General features: G+C 32.7%; 2 protein-coding genes, 1 long non-coding RNA gene and 1 other non-coding gene across 5 annotated transcripts; all 4 read right to left on the bottom strand.

The window, feature by feature from the left end:
- On the bottom strand, nucleotides 396-907 carry LOC104701231. Its single transcript, XR_753786.2, has 2 exons — nucleotides 723-907; nucleotides 396-593 (listed from the first exon to the last, which is right to left on the bottom strand). It is a non-coding gene; the product is annotated as an uncharacterized LOC104701231 (long non-coding RNA).
- Nucleotides 2,110-4,374, bottom strand: LOC104704667. Of its 2 annotated transcripts, none has more exons than XR_002032741.1 (4): nucleotides 4,125-4,374; nucleotides 3,732-3,851; nucleotides 2,419-3,643; nucleotides 2,110-2,331 (listed from the first exon to the last, which is right to left on the bottom strand). It is a non-coding gene; the product is annotated as an uncharacterized LOC104704667 (transcript). The 2 variants fall into 2 exon arrangements; XR_002032740.1 differs by having other exon boundaries at nucleotides 2,436-3,643; nucleotides 4,125-4,373.
- Nucleotides 14,472-15,745, bottom strand: LOC104701230 (transcription factor MYB114-like). Its single transcript, XM_010416878.2, has 3 exons — nucleotides 15,565-15,745; nucleotides 15,132-15,261; nucleotides 14,472-15,042 (listed from the first exon to the last, which is right to left on the bottom strand). The coding sequence occupies exons 1-3, from the start codon at nucleotides 15,683-15,685 to the stop codon at nucleotides 14,547-14,549; spliced, it is 747 nt and encodes a 248-aa protein (XP_010415180.1). The 5' UTR covers nucleotides 15,686-15,745; the 3' UTR covers nucleotides 14,472-14,546.
- Nucleotides 16,214-17,285, bottom strand: LOC104704666 (transcription factor MYB114-like). Its single transcript, XM_010420714.2, has 3 exons — nucleotides 17,136-17,285; nucleotides 16,644-16,773; nucleotides 16,214-16,550 (listed from the first exon to the last, which is right to left on the bottom strand). The coding sequence occupies exons 1-3, from the start codon at nucleotides 17,254-17,256 to the stop codon at nucleotides 16,214-16,216; spliced, it is 588 nt and encodes a 195-aa protein (XP_010419016.1). The 5' UTR covers nucleotides 17,257-17,285.

Below are 18,359 nucleotides of genomic sequence, written 5' to 3'. Positions count from 1 at the left end.
TTTTTTTTTTTTTTTTTTTTTTTTTTGACAACTAACTGCTGTTAAGATATTATTTGCTATTAATAGTAATTATTATTTGCTATTAATATATGTAAGTTATGTATTATACAATATGTATGTATTTATACTGTATTTGTGTATTTAATTATATATATATAGTTATTTAATCATTTTGGGAGTGAATTTATATATAAAACATGTATACTGAAATAAAAATAACATATTTTATTATCATTTGTATGAAACAGTGATAGAAAAAAAATCAATTACAAAGAAAATAAAATGCATTGTGGAAAAGGAAAAAAATGGTGTCGTGTTCTTCCCATCACAAAGCTGCAAAAATCATTCTTTATTTGCAAGAATCTCCAAGAGTACACTTCTTTCTCTGCAAACACCACGGGCCTCTCTCTTCGCTTCATCATCTTCCTTTTCTTCTCTCTTCAAGTATTCACCACGATGCTCCACTTTTATGATATCAATAAGTTCTTAGCACACAATCTCTCAAGCTAAGAACTCTTTCTTCTCTTCTCCGAGTTGGATAGCAGGAGCCGACTCAATAACCTCTTGTTCTTCCTCCTGCGACTAGATCAGCTCTGCAACAGATAAACCCAGTAAAAGAATGCATTAGATCGTTAAAAAAAAGAGGAAACATATTATAGATATTAATTTAACCGATGAATACAAATTGAAAACAGATCTCGGATTTCCAAACCAAGACTCACCGAATCTGGTAGAAACAAAAAATGAATCCAAAATTACAGAAGAGCAGACAAGCGAAGGTACAAAAAAACGCGTACTCGAAACAAAGATCTCGTACGGTTCGAAAAATAATTTGATAGTCGATTCAATTGGATAATCGATTGAAGAAGAAGAGAAAAGACTAAAGAGGAGAGTGAGTGAAAAGAAAAGATAAAAGGATTAGTGTCCGTTAGATTTATTTTAATCAACGGTTCATATTACACATGATGTGATCCTTACTTTAACGGCTTAGCGAATCAAATACTAAATAGGGATTAAAAGTTTGTGTCCATTGGATTCACTGCAATCAACGGTCTATATTAAACGCAGTGGGATCCTTCTCTTAATGAGTTAGCCAATGACAATTTTTATTTGCATTTTAGATTTTAGCATTTTTTGCTATTTTTTCTTTCAATTTTAATTAGTAGGTTAATTTTCCAAAGTGTTTTAAATTAATGAAAATAAAATATATGTTCTAAAACTCTTTTCTAATCGCTTTTTTTTTTTGGCCATATAACACTTATCATCAACTTCATTTGCAAAATGGTTATTTTAGTTTGTAGTTTTTTTTTAGTATGTAGTTAAGTATTATAACTCATAATATTTAATTTTATATTTATTCCTACTATATGTTATTATTATTACAATAACATTTTTACATTTTATTTCGTTAATTTCTAAATAATGAAACATGTTTCAAGATTGAACCCTAAACCCTTTAGGGTATAAGATTTAGGGTTTAGGGTTGAATCTTGATACACATTTCACTAATTTCAATTAACAAAATAGAATGTAAAAATATTTAAAACTTATTGAGAAACATTAAAAAGGTTTTTACAAGTGTGAATTTATATATTTTATATTAAATATTCATAAATTCATAAAAATTATTATATATTGATTGTTAATAGAGTAAGCACACTTATATTATGAATTTATGAATATTTAAGAATATCTGTATGAGAATATTTTTTTAGCATTTTACTATGTTAATTGATAAATAATAAAAATGTTTAAGAATTAAAGTCTAAAGTGTTTAGATTTATGGTTTAGGGTATATGATTTATGGTTTAGGGTATATGATTTATGGTTTAGGTTATAGGATTTAACTATTTATCAATTAACAAAATAAAATGCAAAAAGATAATAAATTAACATATATGATTCCGTGATTATGTATAATTAACAAATTATTATTTGATAATGTTTAATTAACAAATGACTGTAGGAGTATAATTATGAACAAAATAAGTTTTATTTGTAGTTATAACTTATAATTATGTATTGAGTATTTTTAATATTATATTTGTAATTTTTTACGTCATAAATTTGTTGTTTTATTTCTTTGTTATTTAGCAATGACACATTAAAGAGAGAAAATACCTTATGAAATTAAAACCATTAAAAAAATACATTATCGAAACATATCAGATGGGAGTAGTCACAGAATCAAGTATTTATAGCTTAACATACTAAAATAAACAAAATATATGAAGAGAGTAGTCAAGTGAATCCATAAATGTAAAGCTTAAAATACTAAAGTACAGCCACAAGTTCTTCCGCTCAGTATTGGTCCTTGAACCTGCACAAAGACTGAAAGACGCAATGGAAAAGAAGACAGTCAATACAATTGTAATGATTTGTGCAAATGATGTTTCATAAAGCTGAAAATTCTGAAACCTCTAAGAGACACTCACGAAGGTTGGCAAATGATGTAGCATTTTCCTTGTTTCTAGACCTAGACCATAACGAAGCTTCAATCCATGCTATCACAGATCACCAAATACGAAACGGGCTAGTGAATGCCAATGACAAATATTATACGAAAAGCATCCAGTCAAAATATTATTTAGAGAGCTCAAAGTTCCTTTACTGCCTATCAACAAGGCATAAACTTCGACTGCCTATGGAAAGCAAAAACGTGCAGGTTTCAGGTGTGTGTCAAGAAGCTTTTATTTTTTTCATTTCATAACAAATGAGACAAAAGGTTTATGTAACCCTTGTTCGACCTACATTTCCAACAACATACATTGTCTAGACGAAACATCCAGTCATATAAAGCAAGGAAACTAAAAGCAACAAGGGTTATAATCTGAAACAACCACATAAGCCTAATGAGTCAATGGTATAACAGAGACATAAATTGTTCGAAAAACCAGAGATCGGAAGGTATAACCTGAAGTTATGATCTCACAGTGTATATTCGACTACTTATCCTGCAGCCAGTGGCGGATCTAGAAAAAAAGATTATCCGGGGAAAAATTTGACTAGAATTAAAAGAGAAAAAAGCTAAAAAAAAAATTTAGGAATTGAAGTATAGTTTAATGAAAAAACTCTACTTTTGTTTTCTTTTTAAACTAACTTTCTAAAAATTTGGTTAATAACTTGTACGTAACCCAATGTTATTAAAAAATATGGACTTGTAATGAGAAATTAAATAAAATAAATTGGGCTTTTCACTTGTGTTTGTATGAATTAGAAGAATAATAATAAGTTAAAAAAAACGTTATAGAACAAACAGAGTACTAGAATTGACGGTGGCAACTGCCCCTCTTTAGTACAACGTGGATCCGCCCTTGCCTGCAGCTAACAATCACAAAAGCTTAATCTAATCTAGAACTGGAGTTCTCAATTCCAAGAGTTAGCAGGCAGAAGCTTTCACAAATTATAGAAACTAAAACAGATATCATAGCCACTGTCATCACATTACCTCAACAAATTTAGTATGCCAAATTTTGGATAGTAACCCAGAATGATTGGCTAAAGTCGAAAACAAGAATGAATAGAGAAACCACAAAATCCAGAAATTTCCAGTCAGCAATGCCTTACATTAACAGTTTATCACCATCAAGAATATAACAAAGCTTCTCCTTCTGGTTCAACGAACAAGCCAAAGTGGTCTTCCCTACAAAAAAAAATAAAGAGAATAGATTTTCACATAGACATAAACAAAAACTTGTGGCTGTTTCATAACGGTTTTTGCTGGCACTAACCTGCACCACTAAGACCGGTGACCAAAATGACACATCTTTTCTGATCAAGCGATCTCTGTCGATCAACTTTCTCAACAGGAAAAAGAATAAGAATCACCGAGAGTTGTTGAATGAATCACCCTGTTTCACAATGAGAAACCAAAGTCAGATATTCAAAAAAAGAAACATGAGCAAAAAAAGATACAAGTCACTTTCAAATCAATAGAACTTTCTCATTTAACAACAACTCCACGGAGAATATATCTAAAAGGCATGTCATCATTTCTAATCAACAATAGTTCTTACAATAGCAAGTCTGATAACGTCATAAGCAATAGTCAAGTCCGAATCTCAAAAAAAAATTGGATCTGAAACCTACGCAGAGAGATGGAGCTACTAATTTGCAAAACATACATGATTGAGAAAAACGAAAGCCACCATTGACGACTTCACAAGAGATTGCGAGTTGCTACTGAGAGGGATTGCTATTGAGAGAGGATCGATACTGAGAGATCGAGAGTGAAAGATGAGACAAACAAATTCGGATCGAGTTTCAGAACGGGTTCCGGATCGAGTTTGAGAGAGAGAATAGAGCATAGATGGAAGTCTTTCACGAGACACACTAAAACCTAATCTATATTTTTTTTTTTCTGTGATATTAATTAATTAGTACAATTTTGGAGGTAATAAAATTTTCACTTTCCCGGTTACCATACGATAGCGTTTAATTTTAATCTATGCTATTGAAAGAACCAAAAACTAGGTGCCATTACACAATATTTTAGCGGTTATCCTACCATAGAGTTTAATATTTTAGAAACGCTACGTAAACTTTTTCGAAAGTCAACTACAGCATAGACATAAAAAAAACTATATTATATTGCTATTAATACCCTTATTTTCTATAGTGACCCTTCTTGACTACTTAGCTGAGTAAGGCATAGAGAATGTCTTCTTTATGACAGTGGACAATGCAACAGCAAATACAAATAATTTGAGTAAGTTTGAAACTGCTTTCTCTTTCGTGTCTAATGAATCTTTAGTGATGCGGAGTTGTATATTGAATCAAGAGTGCTTATGAATGCACATATTTTTGCATAAATAGAATATGAAGATTGACTTCAAAAAGGTTTGTATATCATGTTGCTTTATGTTATTGCCGCTCTTATACTTTATGTTAACTCTTTCTTTCGTTTGTTTTCAGAGCACTATACTGAAGACCCAATACCATAGTAAGTCACTCTCGGGTCTGAGCTAATGTAATTAAGTTTCTTTTCTTTTCTTGAATTGTCTCTTACTCTTTTAATCTATTTCTAATTGTCTATATGCTTTTTATTTTCACATGGATTCATCATCAAGAAGACAAGAACAATCGGCTATTTCACTTGGTGTATTGGTTTTGTCAGCTAATATCTTAAAAACTTGTTTACTTTGTTGTCTCTTTTAGTACTAGGTTTACGGAGTTGTTTGTTTTACAAACTCTGTTATCTCTTTTTAAGTTTGAACATTTGGTCTCTTTTTTGTGTTTAGTTAGTGACATTGATTTCGATTTATTTAATTCGGATTGATTTTGGGTAGCCGAACTGAATCGAAATGAATCTGATGGGTTTTATCCGAAACCCGACCTAAATACTAGAAACACCCTAATGGGTCTAGGACTTACTGAAATACCCAACCTGAACCTGATCAGGTACCCAAATTCCTAAGCCTACCTACAATTTTACTCACTCGAACCCAAGACTACAGTAAATTTACGTTATATATGTTGGTGAAGGAATTGACACCCACTGAAACGACTCGACCCATTTTTTTTTTAAATTAATAAATGATAAATATATAAATATAATATAATAATAAACATTTAAGCTAGTGGTCTCATACCCACTAGCCACCTAACCACGATCACACCAAAAGCGGAAATAATAAAACCAATAAATAACCAGTAAACCAATAACCAATACCAAATAAACCGTAATAATTCCAAAACCATAAACTAAAGATCCAATCAACATAAACCAGAAAACCAACAATCCTAAACAACATTCTAGGACTCAACTCTAGCAATCTAACAAAAGCCAGACAACAACCAAGCAAGTCACTAGAACATCCTCCTCTTCATTGCCATGATCCCATAGTCACACTTTGCCACTACCTGCACCACAAACACAATGAGATGCGTGAGTATTACCAGAAATACCCAGTGAGGCGATCCTCCCATCTACGAGCTATACACACAAGCAAATCAAGAGTACAACTCCAAATAAAATATAACAAACCAACCATTAAACAGAACAACCAATAACACTTTCACCACACCTACACATCATCACACAAAACAAGTCATACAACCCAATCGCTTAGATAAGTTCATGGTCACACACTCACCTTAACAATTGATTCACGAAAATAACAACCAAATGAGAGGCTCTCCAATATCCAAGAACAACCAAACTCGCTCCTACAACCAATCATACCAATAAATAAACATTGAAAACAAAATGCCAGAAAAATCAGAAAAAACAACCTCACAAGTGAAACCACGAAATCAAAACAAACCGTTAACTTTCTAATCCCTTCGGTGAAAAGCAAGGTAGACATGTCCAGACGCTTCCCACAAACTTTCATAATGATCGGAAATCAGGTGAAACCGAAATCGATCCCGAAACACCCGCTGGTCTGAATCCGCGACTGACGCGAAACGCCCTATTAAACTGCCAATAACTCGTAGAATATTAATCCAAATTCACTTCTGTAAAAAGGAGAGGGTACGAAAATCTCTTAGCTACAACCCTACCAAAAATCAATACCTTTCGAAATGTTTTGAGTAATCGGATCTTGCTTCTCCCAAACCCTGACAGTTCTGTTTCTCTCTTTGCTCTAAAGAAAAAGCTTGATCTCATTCTCTTCCTCCTTTACACCAAAAAAAACAAGGGTTCTCACAGTTTGTCTGCATCTCTCTCTGATAATGTGGACACAAACAAGAAAAAGAGAAGAGGCCTGAATTTGAGAAAGAGATTAGGGATTTTTGGTTTAATTAGATTAAACCAGGATTTAATTAAACCAAAATTAATTAAAATCCACTTTTTTGGTTTATTCAACATATCTCAAACTCTAATCCCGGAAAACGGATGTTACAATTCTCCCCCACCAACATGGATTGGTCCTCGAATCTCGAACAACCATCAGCCAAGGACTCCCGTGCAACCGTCTCCACGGTCTGCACTCCTCCGATCGATCTACGAAAGGTCACCTCTAGGCGATAGATTCACGTTCTAGGCATTATTTTCTCTTGTCTTTTGGACTTTCCTTTACTCACAGGCCTAAACCTAGAGTTTTATTGGCTCCTCATCAGACCGAAGTCTGCATGCCAAAATATTGGCTCCTCATCATGCCTAAGCCCGCATGCCATAATATATAAGGAAGTCCAATACTTGTCTCTTGGGTTGCCACCTTACATCGCGCCCCCGGATCGTCATCCGAAGTCGATATACCAACCACACTCCCAAGCCACAAAGTCTTAAAATATGGCGGTACTAGGAGAACCGAAGTCCCCTAAGAGTCGTGAGCAAACAATTCTGAACACGTCTAAGTCCTATCCCTAACCAGGTTTCCTTCCCGTGGCTCGCGTAGGACAACACAATATCCTACCAACCACATATTCCCTCACTGGAATACCTGATAAGCGGATTTTCACCCAGGGTATCAATTCCCTATGCAGTTGTAGTACAAAGGGTTATCAATCCAAATGGTTGTTTATGCTAGCAGGAAGGATATGATTCGAATAGTGCAAGTCAAGCCAAGCAAATAGGGTTTTTAAACTAACAATCCTAAAAAAAAGAATAAAAACAATGAACCACACGACCTAAGCACTCGATGCAAGCATTCGAGTACATGATCGGGTGGGGTGATCGAGTAAGCAAAGATGGTATGAACAACTCGAGGTATTACTCGATGCATGTTATCATGTACTTGATCGGGTAAGGGATCGAGTTATGAATGGGAATGCAAGCAATTAAGATACGAAAGCTTCTAAGGATGGGGTAATTGAATCCTAAGTATTCCTAACCAGTATAGATGTCTTACATGCCTCAAGCAAATATTTCCTACACAATGAATCTCTAAAATTTCGTTAAAACACTCTCGTGATAGAAACAATCAACCTTGATCACTCCCCTACCCAACTCTCATTGGAGAAACATGACCAAGCAGGCATTAAGATTTGATTCATTATTGTCAGTAAACCCCTTACTCATCTAATCTCTTAGGCTAAGTGAGTAAACCTCTAGCATTGGTTGATTCAAGCATCTCATCTACACCTTTCGGTGGTAAAACACCTTAGATCTAATCTCACCCTCTCGGTTTGTTGACAGCATTAAGAACACCAATCTAGAAGGAAATCTATTAAACAAATACAATCAACTAAGACAACCTAACCGATCAAGAACACAAAATCATCTATCCCTAGAAACTTTACTACACTACTCGCAAAGCTACTAGTGCATGGTTTACATTCAAAGGTTAACGGGGGAAAAATGATATTACTTGCCAAAACGTTTGTTATATCAGTTCATATGCATATCTGTTTCAAACGTCATTATTTATTTTTGTTGTTGATCATTATCATAAAATTAGTTAGCAAATACATTAAATGTTTTTCTAAAAAGATTGTTAATACTTAATACGGAAAAGTTTTCAATGAATTGAATGTTCAAACTCGCGATCCGAAAGCAAACGACGTACAATTGTCTATCTGGCTTGATACGATAGTTCTCGGGAAGAAATAGCTCAGTTTTCCCGTGTTGAAGCACAAACAACATTTAGAGTGAGAGGCTAAAACTAAAATTTTATAACATTGGTTAGTATTATGTACTGATTATTTGGTAATGATAGATGGACAAAACTTAGTTTTTTTTTTTTTTTTTTTTTTTTTTTTTTTTTTTTTTTTTTTTTTTTTNCAAAACTTGGTTCGGGAGTGCAAACCCTTGTAATGTATAGAGGTCATATTGTATTACATTACAGTGATAATTTCATCATGCAATATAAGGTAAAATATCATACAAGAGACAATCTTCTTCAGTCCTCACACCTCTAATTATATATGTAACCAAATCAATCAATTTAGTATCTCTTACAATTTAATAAAGGAAAGAAAACCAATTTTATAAACTCTCAAGCCCTACCAATTTTTCACAAATGGTGAAATGGGGATACAATTTCGTTCTTTTACACTAAAAAAACGTTTTACTATCGTTTAATAAGTAAGCTGTATGTGGTTTTATGAATAAAAAGTCTTGTGCTGTCGCACCTTTTATTTTCATTAATTATCTGATTAATTTCATCTTCTTTACATATTTGCTATGTGTTATACGATACCGGAAGATCGATGAGAGTTGATGATAAGAATCGCGCAGTTGGTGACAAGTAGATAATGAAAGTTTGTTTTTTCGTATATAGAAAAAGCTGAAAAGGGAAGGAACGTGCAGGCTCATTATTCACGAACAATATCCAAAGAAACTGATAAGGTGTCAAGTCATTTTCATATAAAAGTCTCCAATTTGTCTTCCAATACTCACACTTTGGATTTATTTTACATTATAGAAATCGATTATACTCTTATTGACTGTTTCAGATATTTTTTTATAACCAAACAATATGGAAATATAAGATGAACGAGACTGATATGATATCGAGAAAATTTTCCAAAAACCCGTTTTCTTGTGGTAGCATACTTTTCTTGACTCAAAATTATTTCACAAAAAAAGGGATTTTGAATAAGTTTCAACTTTTGGGTTGAGTTGGAAGGTTTGCTCGAGTAATTCTAAATCATATTATCAACAAGTTATGATTATTTTTGATAAAATTGACTAAATGAAGGTACAATTGTCATTCTACCACTCGTTAGTGAGGAAACAAAATGTGTATATGAAAAATATCTCTAGTGTGTGTTCTTTTACCTTTATCCTTATGTAATATGACTGGTAGGTTAGTTCAAACTCCTAAACTTGAATGGTAGCTTTAGTTACACAATTATACATGCAATATTGCTGGTAGGTTAGTTTAAACTCCTAAACTTGAATGGTAGCTTTAGTTACACAATTATACATGCAATATTGCTGGTAGGTTAGTTTAAACTCCTAAACTTGAATGGTAGCTTTAGTTACACAATTATACATGCAATATTGCTGGTAGGTTAGTTTACTATCTGACTGGCAGTTTAGTTTTACAATTTAAACGTGGCATCTTCTCCCCTAGTGAAAAAGTGCTTCAGGTTATACGATTACTGTTTTATCAAAGAGGAAATTCTGCTTCAGGGAGCTTGCTATAAAAGGTTTAAATTGGTTAATAAATTATCCGGTAAATATAATCTATTGTTTTAATTTACTTACGTAAAATCGTACATTTAAAAGGACGAATTTTACACACACACAAAAATACAGTTAAAAGTACTTTAAATCAAAAATTAAACTTTTTTGAGAATACATGACTGTATAATTTAAATAAAAACAATCGACTTGATGATGCTCATGAATAATATCTTTATCTTTAGATCTAGATTGAAGACTTTTTCGTATATTAATTGTTTTCAACAAAACTAGTCTGGGCGTTTAAAATATCTTACTGTGGACCCATATACGTTTGTTTGCTTACTACATGCCCTACCTAAACCTAACCATGAATGAAAATAATTCAACTATCATTTATCAATGTATCTATAATTCAGTGTATAGTTAGTTTTAGGAAGTAAACCTCTTAGTTTAACGAAATAAACCTTTAGGTCTGCTTCGCTTTTGTTTCCTAATTTGCTTGTAATTTGTAAACATAAGCTTTCCTTCTCATATCATATGTGCTTTAACTTATATTCTCAAAATGATCATGTCCCTTTTAAGGAAATAAAATGAATAAAGAAGGCTTCTTTCCCAAAAACAAGTATGGCAACGAATACGTTTAGTATATTAGCTAGAAAACGGGTTGAAAATTTTCTTTTATTTATATTATAGTGTTTATATAAAATATAATTTATGTGATTGTTTTTAGAAGTTGTTGTGAATAAAAGTTAAGAACCGGGTTGAAATTTAGGACCCGGGTTAAAAATGATTGTTTTTAATAGTTGTTGTAAATAATATTAATTTTTGAGATTTTGTTGCCTATATATGGTTACTTAAATATTCAGTGGAGATTTTATTTTATTTTTTTGGAATATCCTTTCTAAGAGGATCTCAAATCGAGATTTAACTAATAGTTACAACCCATATAACCTATAACCTATCAAATAATCAAATAATTAATCTTATAACTCATATTATATAGTTTACACAAAAAGGTTGGATATTTCCGTTTTATTATATAGGGGATACCTACACTCTAACTTTGATGTTAAAAGTAAACATCTACAAAAAAACAATAACATGTTATGAAAAAAATTAATCCTCTTTTATTTCATTCATTTAATGAAAGATAAGGTAATAATAAATATTTCAGTCACTTCTTAGTTTCCATAAATCCAATTAGTGTTGAGTAAAGGACATTGAACTGTTGAACATGTTGGAAGTTGGTGGGATCCTGGAACATGGTAAATTATCCGGTGGTTCATCTGCTCATCGGACGTTCCCTGATTCCAAATCCTGGCACATGGTAAATTTGTTTGATATCATATGTATGAATTTGCCAACATTTTATAGTTTGGGTTTTATTATACATGAAAAAATTAATTGATGTATTTTTTTGGAAGCCTTAAAAATTGGTGTTTTTTTCTTCCAAATAAAAATTAGTTCATATTTTTTTCCGGAATTTTCCCTTCACAAAAATGTGTTAATGTGTAACCCTTTCATTATAGGACAATCATGTCAATTTTCGGTTGTCCGGTTGGACCATAATGGCAAAACCCATGAGTCGTGCACTATTCACGTATTATTAATTTATTTTATACGCACATATGAACCCAAAAAAAAACTAATAAATAATACATTTTACATTTACGATTAGAACAAGTTTGCCCAGTCAAAAATGATATAGACGTCTTCGTTTTGTATATATATAGATCTATTGCTTCATTGATACACAATACACGGATTAATTGATGCATTAATAATAAATTCATAACATATTATATAAAATAGAATTATAAATCCAACTAAAGTTTTCAAGCTTAAGAAAATAATATATAGATATTAAAATAAAAAAACATCCTAAAATCTTAAAGCCAAAAATCCATAAAACCAAAATAAAAAGTTATTTTTAATTTAAAATAAAACTCATTTTTAATTTAAAATTAAAAAATACTTGAATCTTCTATAAATGATCCAATCGGATTCTTTAACTTTATAGTCTTCATTCTTCATATATACATATTATATTTTATTATATTATATATATTATTTTTGTTTTTTTCGATTAACCCATGGATAATCCATAACCCTAATGGGTTTACCACGTTAAATCCACGAACCCATTGGACGAACTCATCAAAGCCTATTTATTTATATGGGTATAAAAACTTAACTCATACCCGTTAAAATAATAGACAAACAGAGTAAACCTCTAAGTTTCTACCCATTTTGACACCCCGCTACATTGTTAACTTAATACATGACATTGACAAAAGTCGATGGTCCAAACTCCAAAACTTATTAATAACGACAAGAGGTTCTTTTAAGAGGAGTGATGAACAAAAAAGTGAAGAATACAAAAATGTCAAAGTCTCTCAATTTTGTTTTGTTGGTATCTCATGCATTTATAGCTTAACCCAATAAAGATTGCTAATTACAAATTAAATTTCCGTATATAGATCTTATATAAAATGTTTCTGGCTTCAAAATATTGATCTGCGCTAATTTCTTAATCTATACTATAAAAGTTGGTTAAGTCTCTCCATTTAAGTGACACATCAGCAATGGAGAGAGTGCCACCTGTTTATCATCATTAAAAAGAAACAAACCTAAACTAAAAAGAATATGAAATATTTTCTATATTTTTTTTTTTTATATATATATATATATATATATATCCCAAAAATCAGTTTCAATATTCACATAAGAAATTTAGAGAACCTTAGAATATGTCCTAAGAAAATAGATGCATAACAAAAGATAAAAGGACATCAGGAATGAATCGAATAGCCACTTCTTGCTCTTGGCTTAAACCATGAATGTATCGACATATGGTTTAGACATTACAATTTTGTCAATAGTTTGAAGAGTTGCAGTAATGATTGAGATATTTCTTAATATTGTAGAAAAAGTTTGTCCGAAAAAAATAAAATTTTATATATGATGAAGATTGGGGTTTTCTTCACTATCAAATGGAAGATAATTGAATTAAGCTGTAGAATGTTAGTTAGAAAAATACAGAGACAAAGAGGAAGGGGGTTTTCACATTCTAATATTTAGAAATTAAAAAAATAAATAAATGAAATTCTTATTAATTTTTTTTTTAGAGTTATATTCAAGAAATAGAAGAGCTAACATAAAAAGAATGTGTTTATCTTAATTATATCTATTAAAGAGTTAGCAAAGCTGCAATTCTTGATAAAAGAAAATGTTAGTGTTTCATATTATATAATTGAGAAGCTTAAGTATGAAGATATCCACATACTTAAGCTTTTTTTGAATGAATGTAAAATTTATTCAACCAAAAAACTCTTTGTTACAAAATATGCATATTTAGATCAAGCTTTCAGTTGAAAATATATTTTTAGAAGTTTTAGACAAAAACTATAGAATGTTTAAATCTCTAAAAAAAAAGTTGTTCATGTTATGTATCTAATAATTCAATTACAAAATAAGAAAACCTATGTGAAGTATTAAAATCAATGTCAAAAATATATTTTACAAGATTTCTACAATTACAAAAAACCAAAGATAAATAAAAAAGAATAAATTAGTAGCACAATTGTTTAAAAAACGGTAAGCCATAACCTCGCGCATAGCACGGGTATTCATCTAGTTTTTATAATAAATCTTTAAAAAGACTTTGAATCGTAAGTTTCATAGAGTTTTGAAACATATATACTTTACACAATATTTCATAACTGGTCGTTTTATCTATGACGTTTGTTAGCCATAACGTGAAACTTAAGCTCTTTAAAAACAATTTTCCCGTAACATTTACTTAAGCTCTTTATAACATTTAAAATGGTTTCAATTAAGATTCAGAGAGGAGGTGTTATCTTGGTTAGTTGGTATTAAAAGAGGAGTAGTATTAAAAAGTGTTAAATCAGATTTAAAGAGGTTTAGCTGAAGAGCTTGATTATATAAATTGAGGATTTGTAGACAAAGTATCAGAAGGGTTTCAATGTCAAGAAACTACTCATATATATTCACATTTACTTAACCTACTTTAGTCGTTTTGGAAGACACTCAATTTATAGTTGACTATGGACGTAGCAAGAGTTTTACACTGCGCGAGCTTATAGTAAAAACCCTAAGCACATAACACATAAAAACCAAACTAAGATGCAAAAAACAGAGGACATGCGTTACAGGCCAATGCAAATGAAACTCACATTAGTCCTTGTGTATGACAACAACTGTTTTTACGTTTGGAGTAGAGTTTGCCATAAGATATTTTCTGGGGTTTAAATTTTCTTCTACTTGCGACTTATTTATTTATGCTTAAAGTCATGTTGAGTTATAGTGTAAGTGTAACAAACAATGCAACTTCTATTTATATTAATACAGTATAACACATTATACAAAAATTCTTCTTATTCCACAACCTTGATATTCCAAAATATAACTTTTTATTTTTGAAAAATACAAACGTAAAATACATAGACACAACAAGAAAACATTCAACATACACACCAGGAAAACAAATGCGAATAGCCGTTCAGAAACACTAATCAAGTTCCACAGTTTCTTCATCGAACAAATTCCAAAGTTGTTCAACGTCAAACGCCAAAGTGGCCCCAGTTTCTGTTGTCGTACCTTCTGGACCCGGTGCATCTTCCTCTTGGCTCTCTTCTAATAAACTCTCCAACCATATATTTTTTCCATCCATTATATTATAGACAGACTCATAATTCTCCTCTTCTTTGCCACATGTGATACTACTTCCGCAAACATTATTGTTCTTGAGTCCAGAGCATGGAGGGATAACATTAACTTTTGGAAAGCAATTGAGATAGCTAAAGCCGCTCTTTGAGGAGAAGGATCGAGGTCGAGGCTTTAAAACTTCGATCTTTTGGGCTGATGTGGTAGGAGGGGAAGTAATGATTTTCTTTTTCATTTTGGGCTTACAATAGGGTTCATGATTCTTACTCAAATGGGTGTTCCAGTAATTCTTAACGTCATTAGCGGTACGACCAGGCAATCGACCCGCAATCAGGGACCATCTAAGCATAGTGAAATAACATACATATGAGTTATTAATGTTGAACTTGTGTGTTCTGAAATAAAAACTATAGAGTAAAACAGTATCTACCTATTTCCTAGAAGCCTATGGAGGCGAATAAGAAGATCAACTTCATCAGAACTAAGTTTTCCTCTCTTGATACTTGGCTTCAAATAGTTCAACCATCTTAGTCTACAACTCTTCCTGCATCGATTTAGCCCTACGAAACAAAAAATGTACAGTATAATATCATGAAGAATCTATCTATGCGCAGCAATGTTAATAGTGTACTTTTTTTTACCAGATGAGGCTGGAACTATAGCTTTTGGTCTTCAATTTTAAACTTAAATCTTCGTTTAGGTCCAATATTAAACAATAAATTGTTTTTTAAAGCAAAAAGGAAAATAATGATTTGTTCAATCGGTTATTAAATAATTTGCCGAATTCATCTTAGATAGAGAGAAAGAATATACGGAGTGATTATATATATATATATATATATATATATCTGTGTGTAACATACCAGCTCTTAAAGGAACTTGGTGCCATTTGCCTTCTCCATACTTATCAATACACTGCCTCAGGAGAGTATCTTCTTCACCAGTCCATGCACCTTTTCTCAACCCATTGGACGCAGCCTCCATGGAAAAACAAAAATATATTGAAGGTATATATCGAGGAGGAGGGTTTATATTGTGGCTTCAAAAATCCATGCAAAAGTTGTAGAGAATGTGAGTGTCCGAGCAAAATTATATATACACGTAGCTAGAGAAGAGCTTTGATATCCACACTGGATTTTTGAATAGATAGGGAAGTGACGTGCATGCTTGATATCCACATTTCATGATTTACCTGTCGTGCTTTATTTGCTCAGTAATATTTTCTGGTCACTGTTTAGGACGAGAGAAAAGGTTCGTGGCACCTAGCGACCAGCAAGTCTCTTAGCAAAATTAGGAGAAAGGAAGATTAATGATTGGTGGCTGAAGATGGCTTACAAGCTAGAGAGAGAGAGAGAGAGGGAGGGAGAGAGAGAGAGAGAGAGAGAGAGAGAGAGAGAGAGAGAGAGAGAGAGAGAGAGAGTCCATTATTATAAGAGAGAGAGCAAATTCATGCACAAGACAGAAAACAGAATAGAGAAATAAGCTATTTTCTCTTTCTTTTTTTCTTTCATTTTACAGACTTTTGGAGAGTTTTTCTTTACTGCAAATCTTACGAACCTTAATACTGTTCACAGACTCATTTTTCTGGTTATCTTTGTTACATGTGATACTACCATCTTTGTTGCTTGCTTTGCCAAAGCCAACTTCTGGCTGCCAATTGAGCCAGCTGCAGTCGTTGTAGGATTGAGGTAGAGGCTTTATAACATTGATTCTTTGGATCGGAGGAGTAGCTGAAGAAGTATTTTCTCTCTTTCTCGTTTTGCTCTTACAACACGAGAAATTAGTGTTCCAGTAATTCTTGACATCATTAGCTGTCCGACCAGGCAATCTACCGGCGATGAGTGACCACCTAATCATGGATTTGAACAGTTTGTAAAATGACTTAGTATTGGATCATTTACATCATGTAAATAATATGAATTTGTGTCTCAACAATTTAAACCTGTTTCCTAGAAGCCTATGAAGGCGAATGAGAAGATCAACTTCGTCTGAGTTAAATTTTCCTCTTTTAATACTTGGCTTCAAGTAGTTCAACCATCTTAGTCTACAACCCTTCCCGCATCGGTTTAACCCTATGGGACCTTTATTTTATCAGTTATCACGAAGAATCTATGAACAGCCACATGATCGACATAAACCATACGGCCTTTACACATATATGGATACTTAACCTTTTAGCGAATTTACTAAAAGAAAAACAAACGAGAGGGTTCAATTTCTCCAGTTTTAAATACATTTTGTTAAGTGATTAAGTTCACCATTTGTCTTGCCAACAAAAAATATTTTTCATTATTTGATATATTATCAGAAGAATCAAAGTGCACACACTAGTTAACTGATATATTAGTTTCTTCAACCTGTTAAATAATTGGATAGAGATAAGAATAAAGTAGGAAATCAAACTATAGATAAATGGTATATATTACATATATACCAGCTCTTAAAGGAACCTGATGCCATTTGCCTTCTCCATACTTATCAATATATTCCCTCAAGAGACTATCTTCTTCAGCAGTCCATGTACCTTTTCTTAACCCATTTGAAGAACCCTCCATGTTCCAAAGATGAATATTAGAAGAATCTAACCAAGTTGTCAAAAATTTTATAAGTAAAGGGGTCGTCGAGGAAGAGGGTATATATCGTGGCTTCACAAATCTTTGGAAGTTTTATTTAATAAGGTGAGTATGTAAGCGAATCTGTATATATATACACGTGAAGGGCATAAGTAAATGACGTGCATGTTTGATATCCACATTTCATGTTTTTGGTATCGTGTTTGCTAAGTTAGTTCTCTGTTATGTTACTGCTACTGATTTGGACTACAAAAAAGCTTCATAGCACTTAGATAGTTAGCTGGCTCTATATTTCTGTTCCATTTCATGCATAACATATATGATATTATAGGGAAATTGTAACATCCGCGAACCGAAATCCCGGTTTAAGGATTGCATCGGTCGATGCAAGATTTTTTCTGCGGACGAGTTTAAGTTAAACGTTGCATTTTGGGTTAGGAGAAACCCTTAAGTCGTATGTTTGTCTCATTCGACGAGTTCAACCGTTTTTGAGAGAAAAAAGGAGAAAAAGTGTTCTTGAGTGTTCATGGTAATTTTTGGTGTCTGAAGGCGTTTCCTGTAGAGATCTGTAGCTGGGATCGTTGTAGGAGCTTCCTAGGAGCGTGTTCTTGATTGTTTAAGGTTCAGAAACTTCTTGGCAAAGGTAAGTGCATGACCATGGCTTATCTAAGCTGGAGATTCCTCTGATCTGTTTGTTTATGTGTTGTTAGGCTTATAACCATGTTATTTGAGGCGTTAGGAAGCTTTCTTGTGGCTTGGGATCGATTCTTGTGGTTGCAGGAACAAAGATCCGGCGAGAAGCTTGGGGGAAAAAACGATGCTCGGCATGTGCGTCGATCGATGCACATTGTGCGTCGGTCGATGCAGTGCGAGGACGACGCGGCTTGACCTAGGAGCATCGATCGATGCCATGTGTAGGCGTCGGTCGATGCAACTAGGGTTTCGGCGTATTGTCGAGCATGCGTCGGTCGATGCAAGTGGAAGCATCGGTCGATGCAAGTGCACCTTGTGTTGACCGATGCATACCATGTGTCGGTCGATGTTGTTCCCTGTTGGTGTCGGTCGATGAAAGCTTTGTGTCGGTT

This window comes from Camelina sativa, chromosome 7 (assembly GCF_000633955.1).
Source record: "Camelina sativa cultivar DH55 chromosome 7, Cs, whole genome shotgun sequence".
Taxonomy (NCBI): domain Eukaryota; kingdom Viridiplantae; phylum Streptophyta; class Magnoliopsida; order Brassicales; family Brassicaceae; genus Camelina; species Camelina sativa.
This window is presented reverse-complemented; position numbering and strand designations above follow the sequence as displayed.

What these genes read in the sequence shown, in the direction of transcription:
- LOC104704666 (XM_010420714.2), bottom strand. Translation starts at nt 17,256, where the DNA reads ATGGAGGGTTCTTCAAATGGGTTAAGAAAAGGTACATGGACTGCTGAA. An exon ending in TCAGGTTCCTTTAAGAGCTG is followed by an intron (nt 16,774 to 17,135) that starts GTATATATGTAA and finishes AAGGTCCCATAG; the next exon opens with GGTTAAACCGATGCGGGAAG. An exon ending in CATAGGCTTCTAGGAAACAG is followed by an intron (nt 16,551 to 16,643) that starts GTTTAAATTGTT and finishes ATCCATGATTAG; the next exon opens with GTGGTCACTCATCGCCGGTA.
- LOC104701230 (XM_010416878.2), bottom strand. Translation starts at nt 15,685, where the DNA reads ATGGAGGCTGCGTCCAATGGGTTGAGAAAAGGTGCATGGACTGGTGAA. An exon ending in CCAAGTTCCTTTAAGAGCTG is followed by an intron (nt 15,262 to 15,564) that starts GTATGTTACACA and finishes TTTGTTTCGTAG; the next exon opens with GGCTAAATCGATGCAGGAAG. An exon ending in CATAGGCTTCTAGGAAATAG is followed by an intron (nt 15,043 to 15,131) that starts GTAGATACTGTT and finishes CACTATGCTTAG; the next exon opens with ATGGTCCCTGATTGCGGGTC.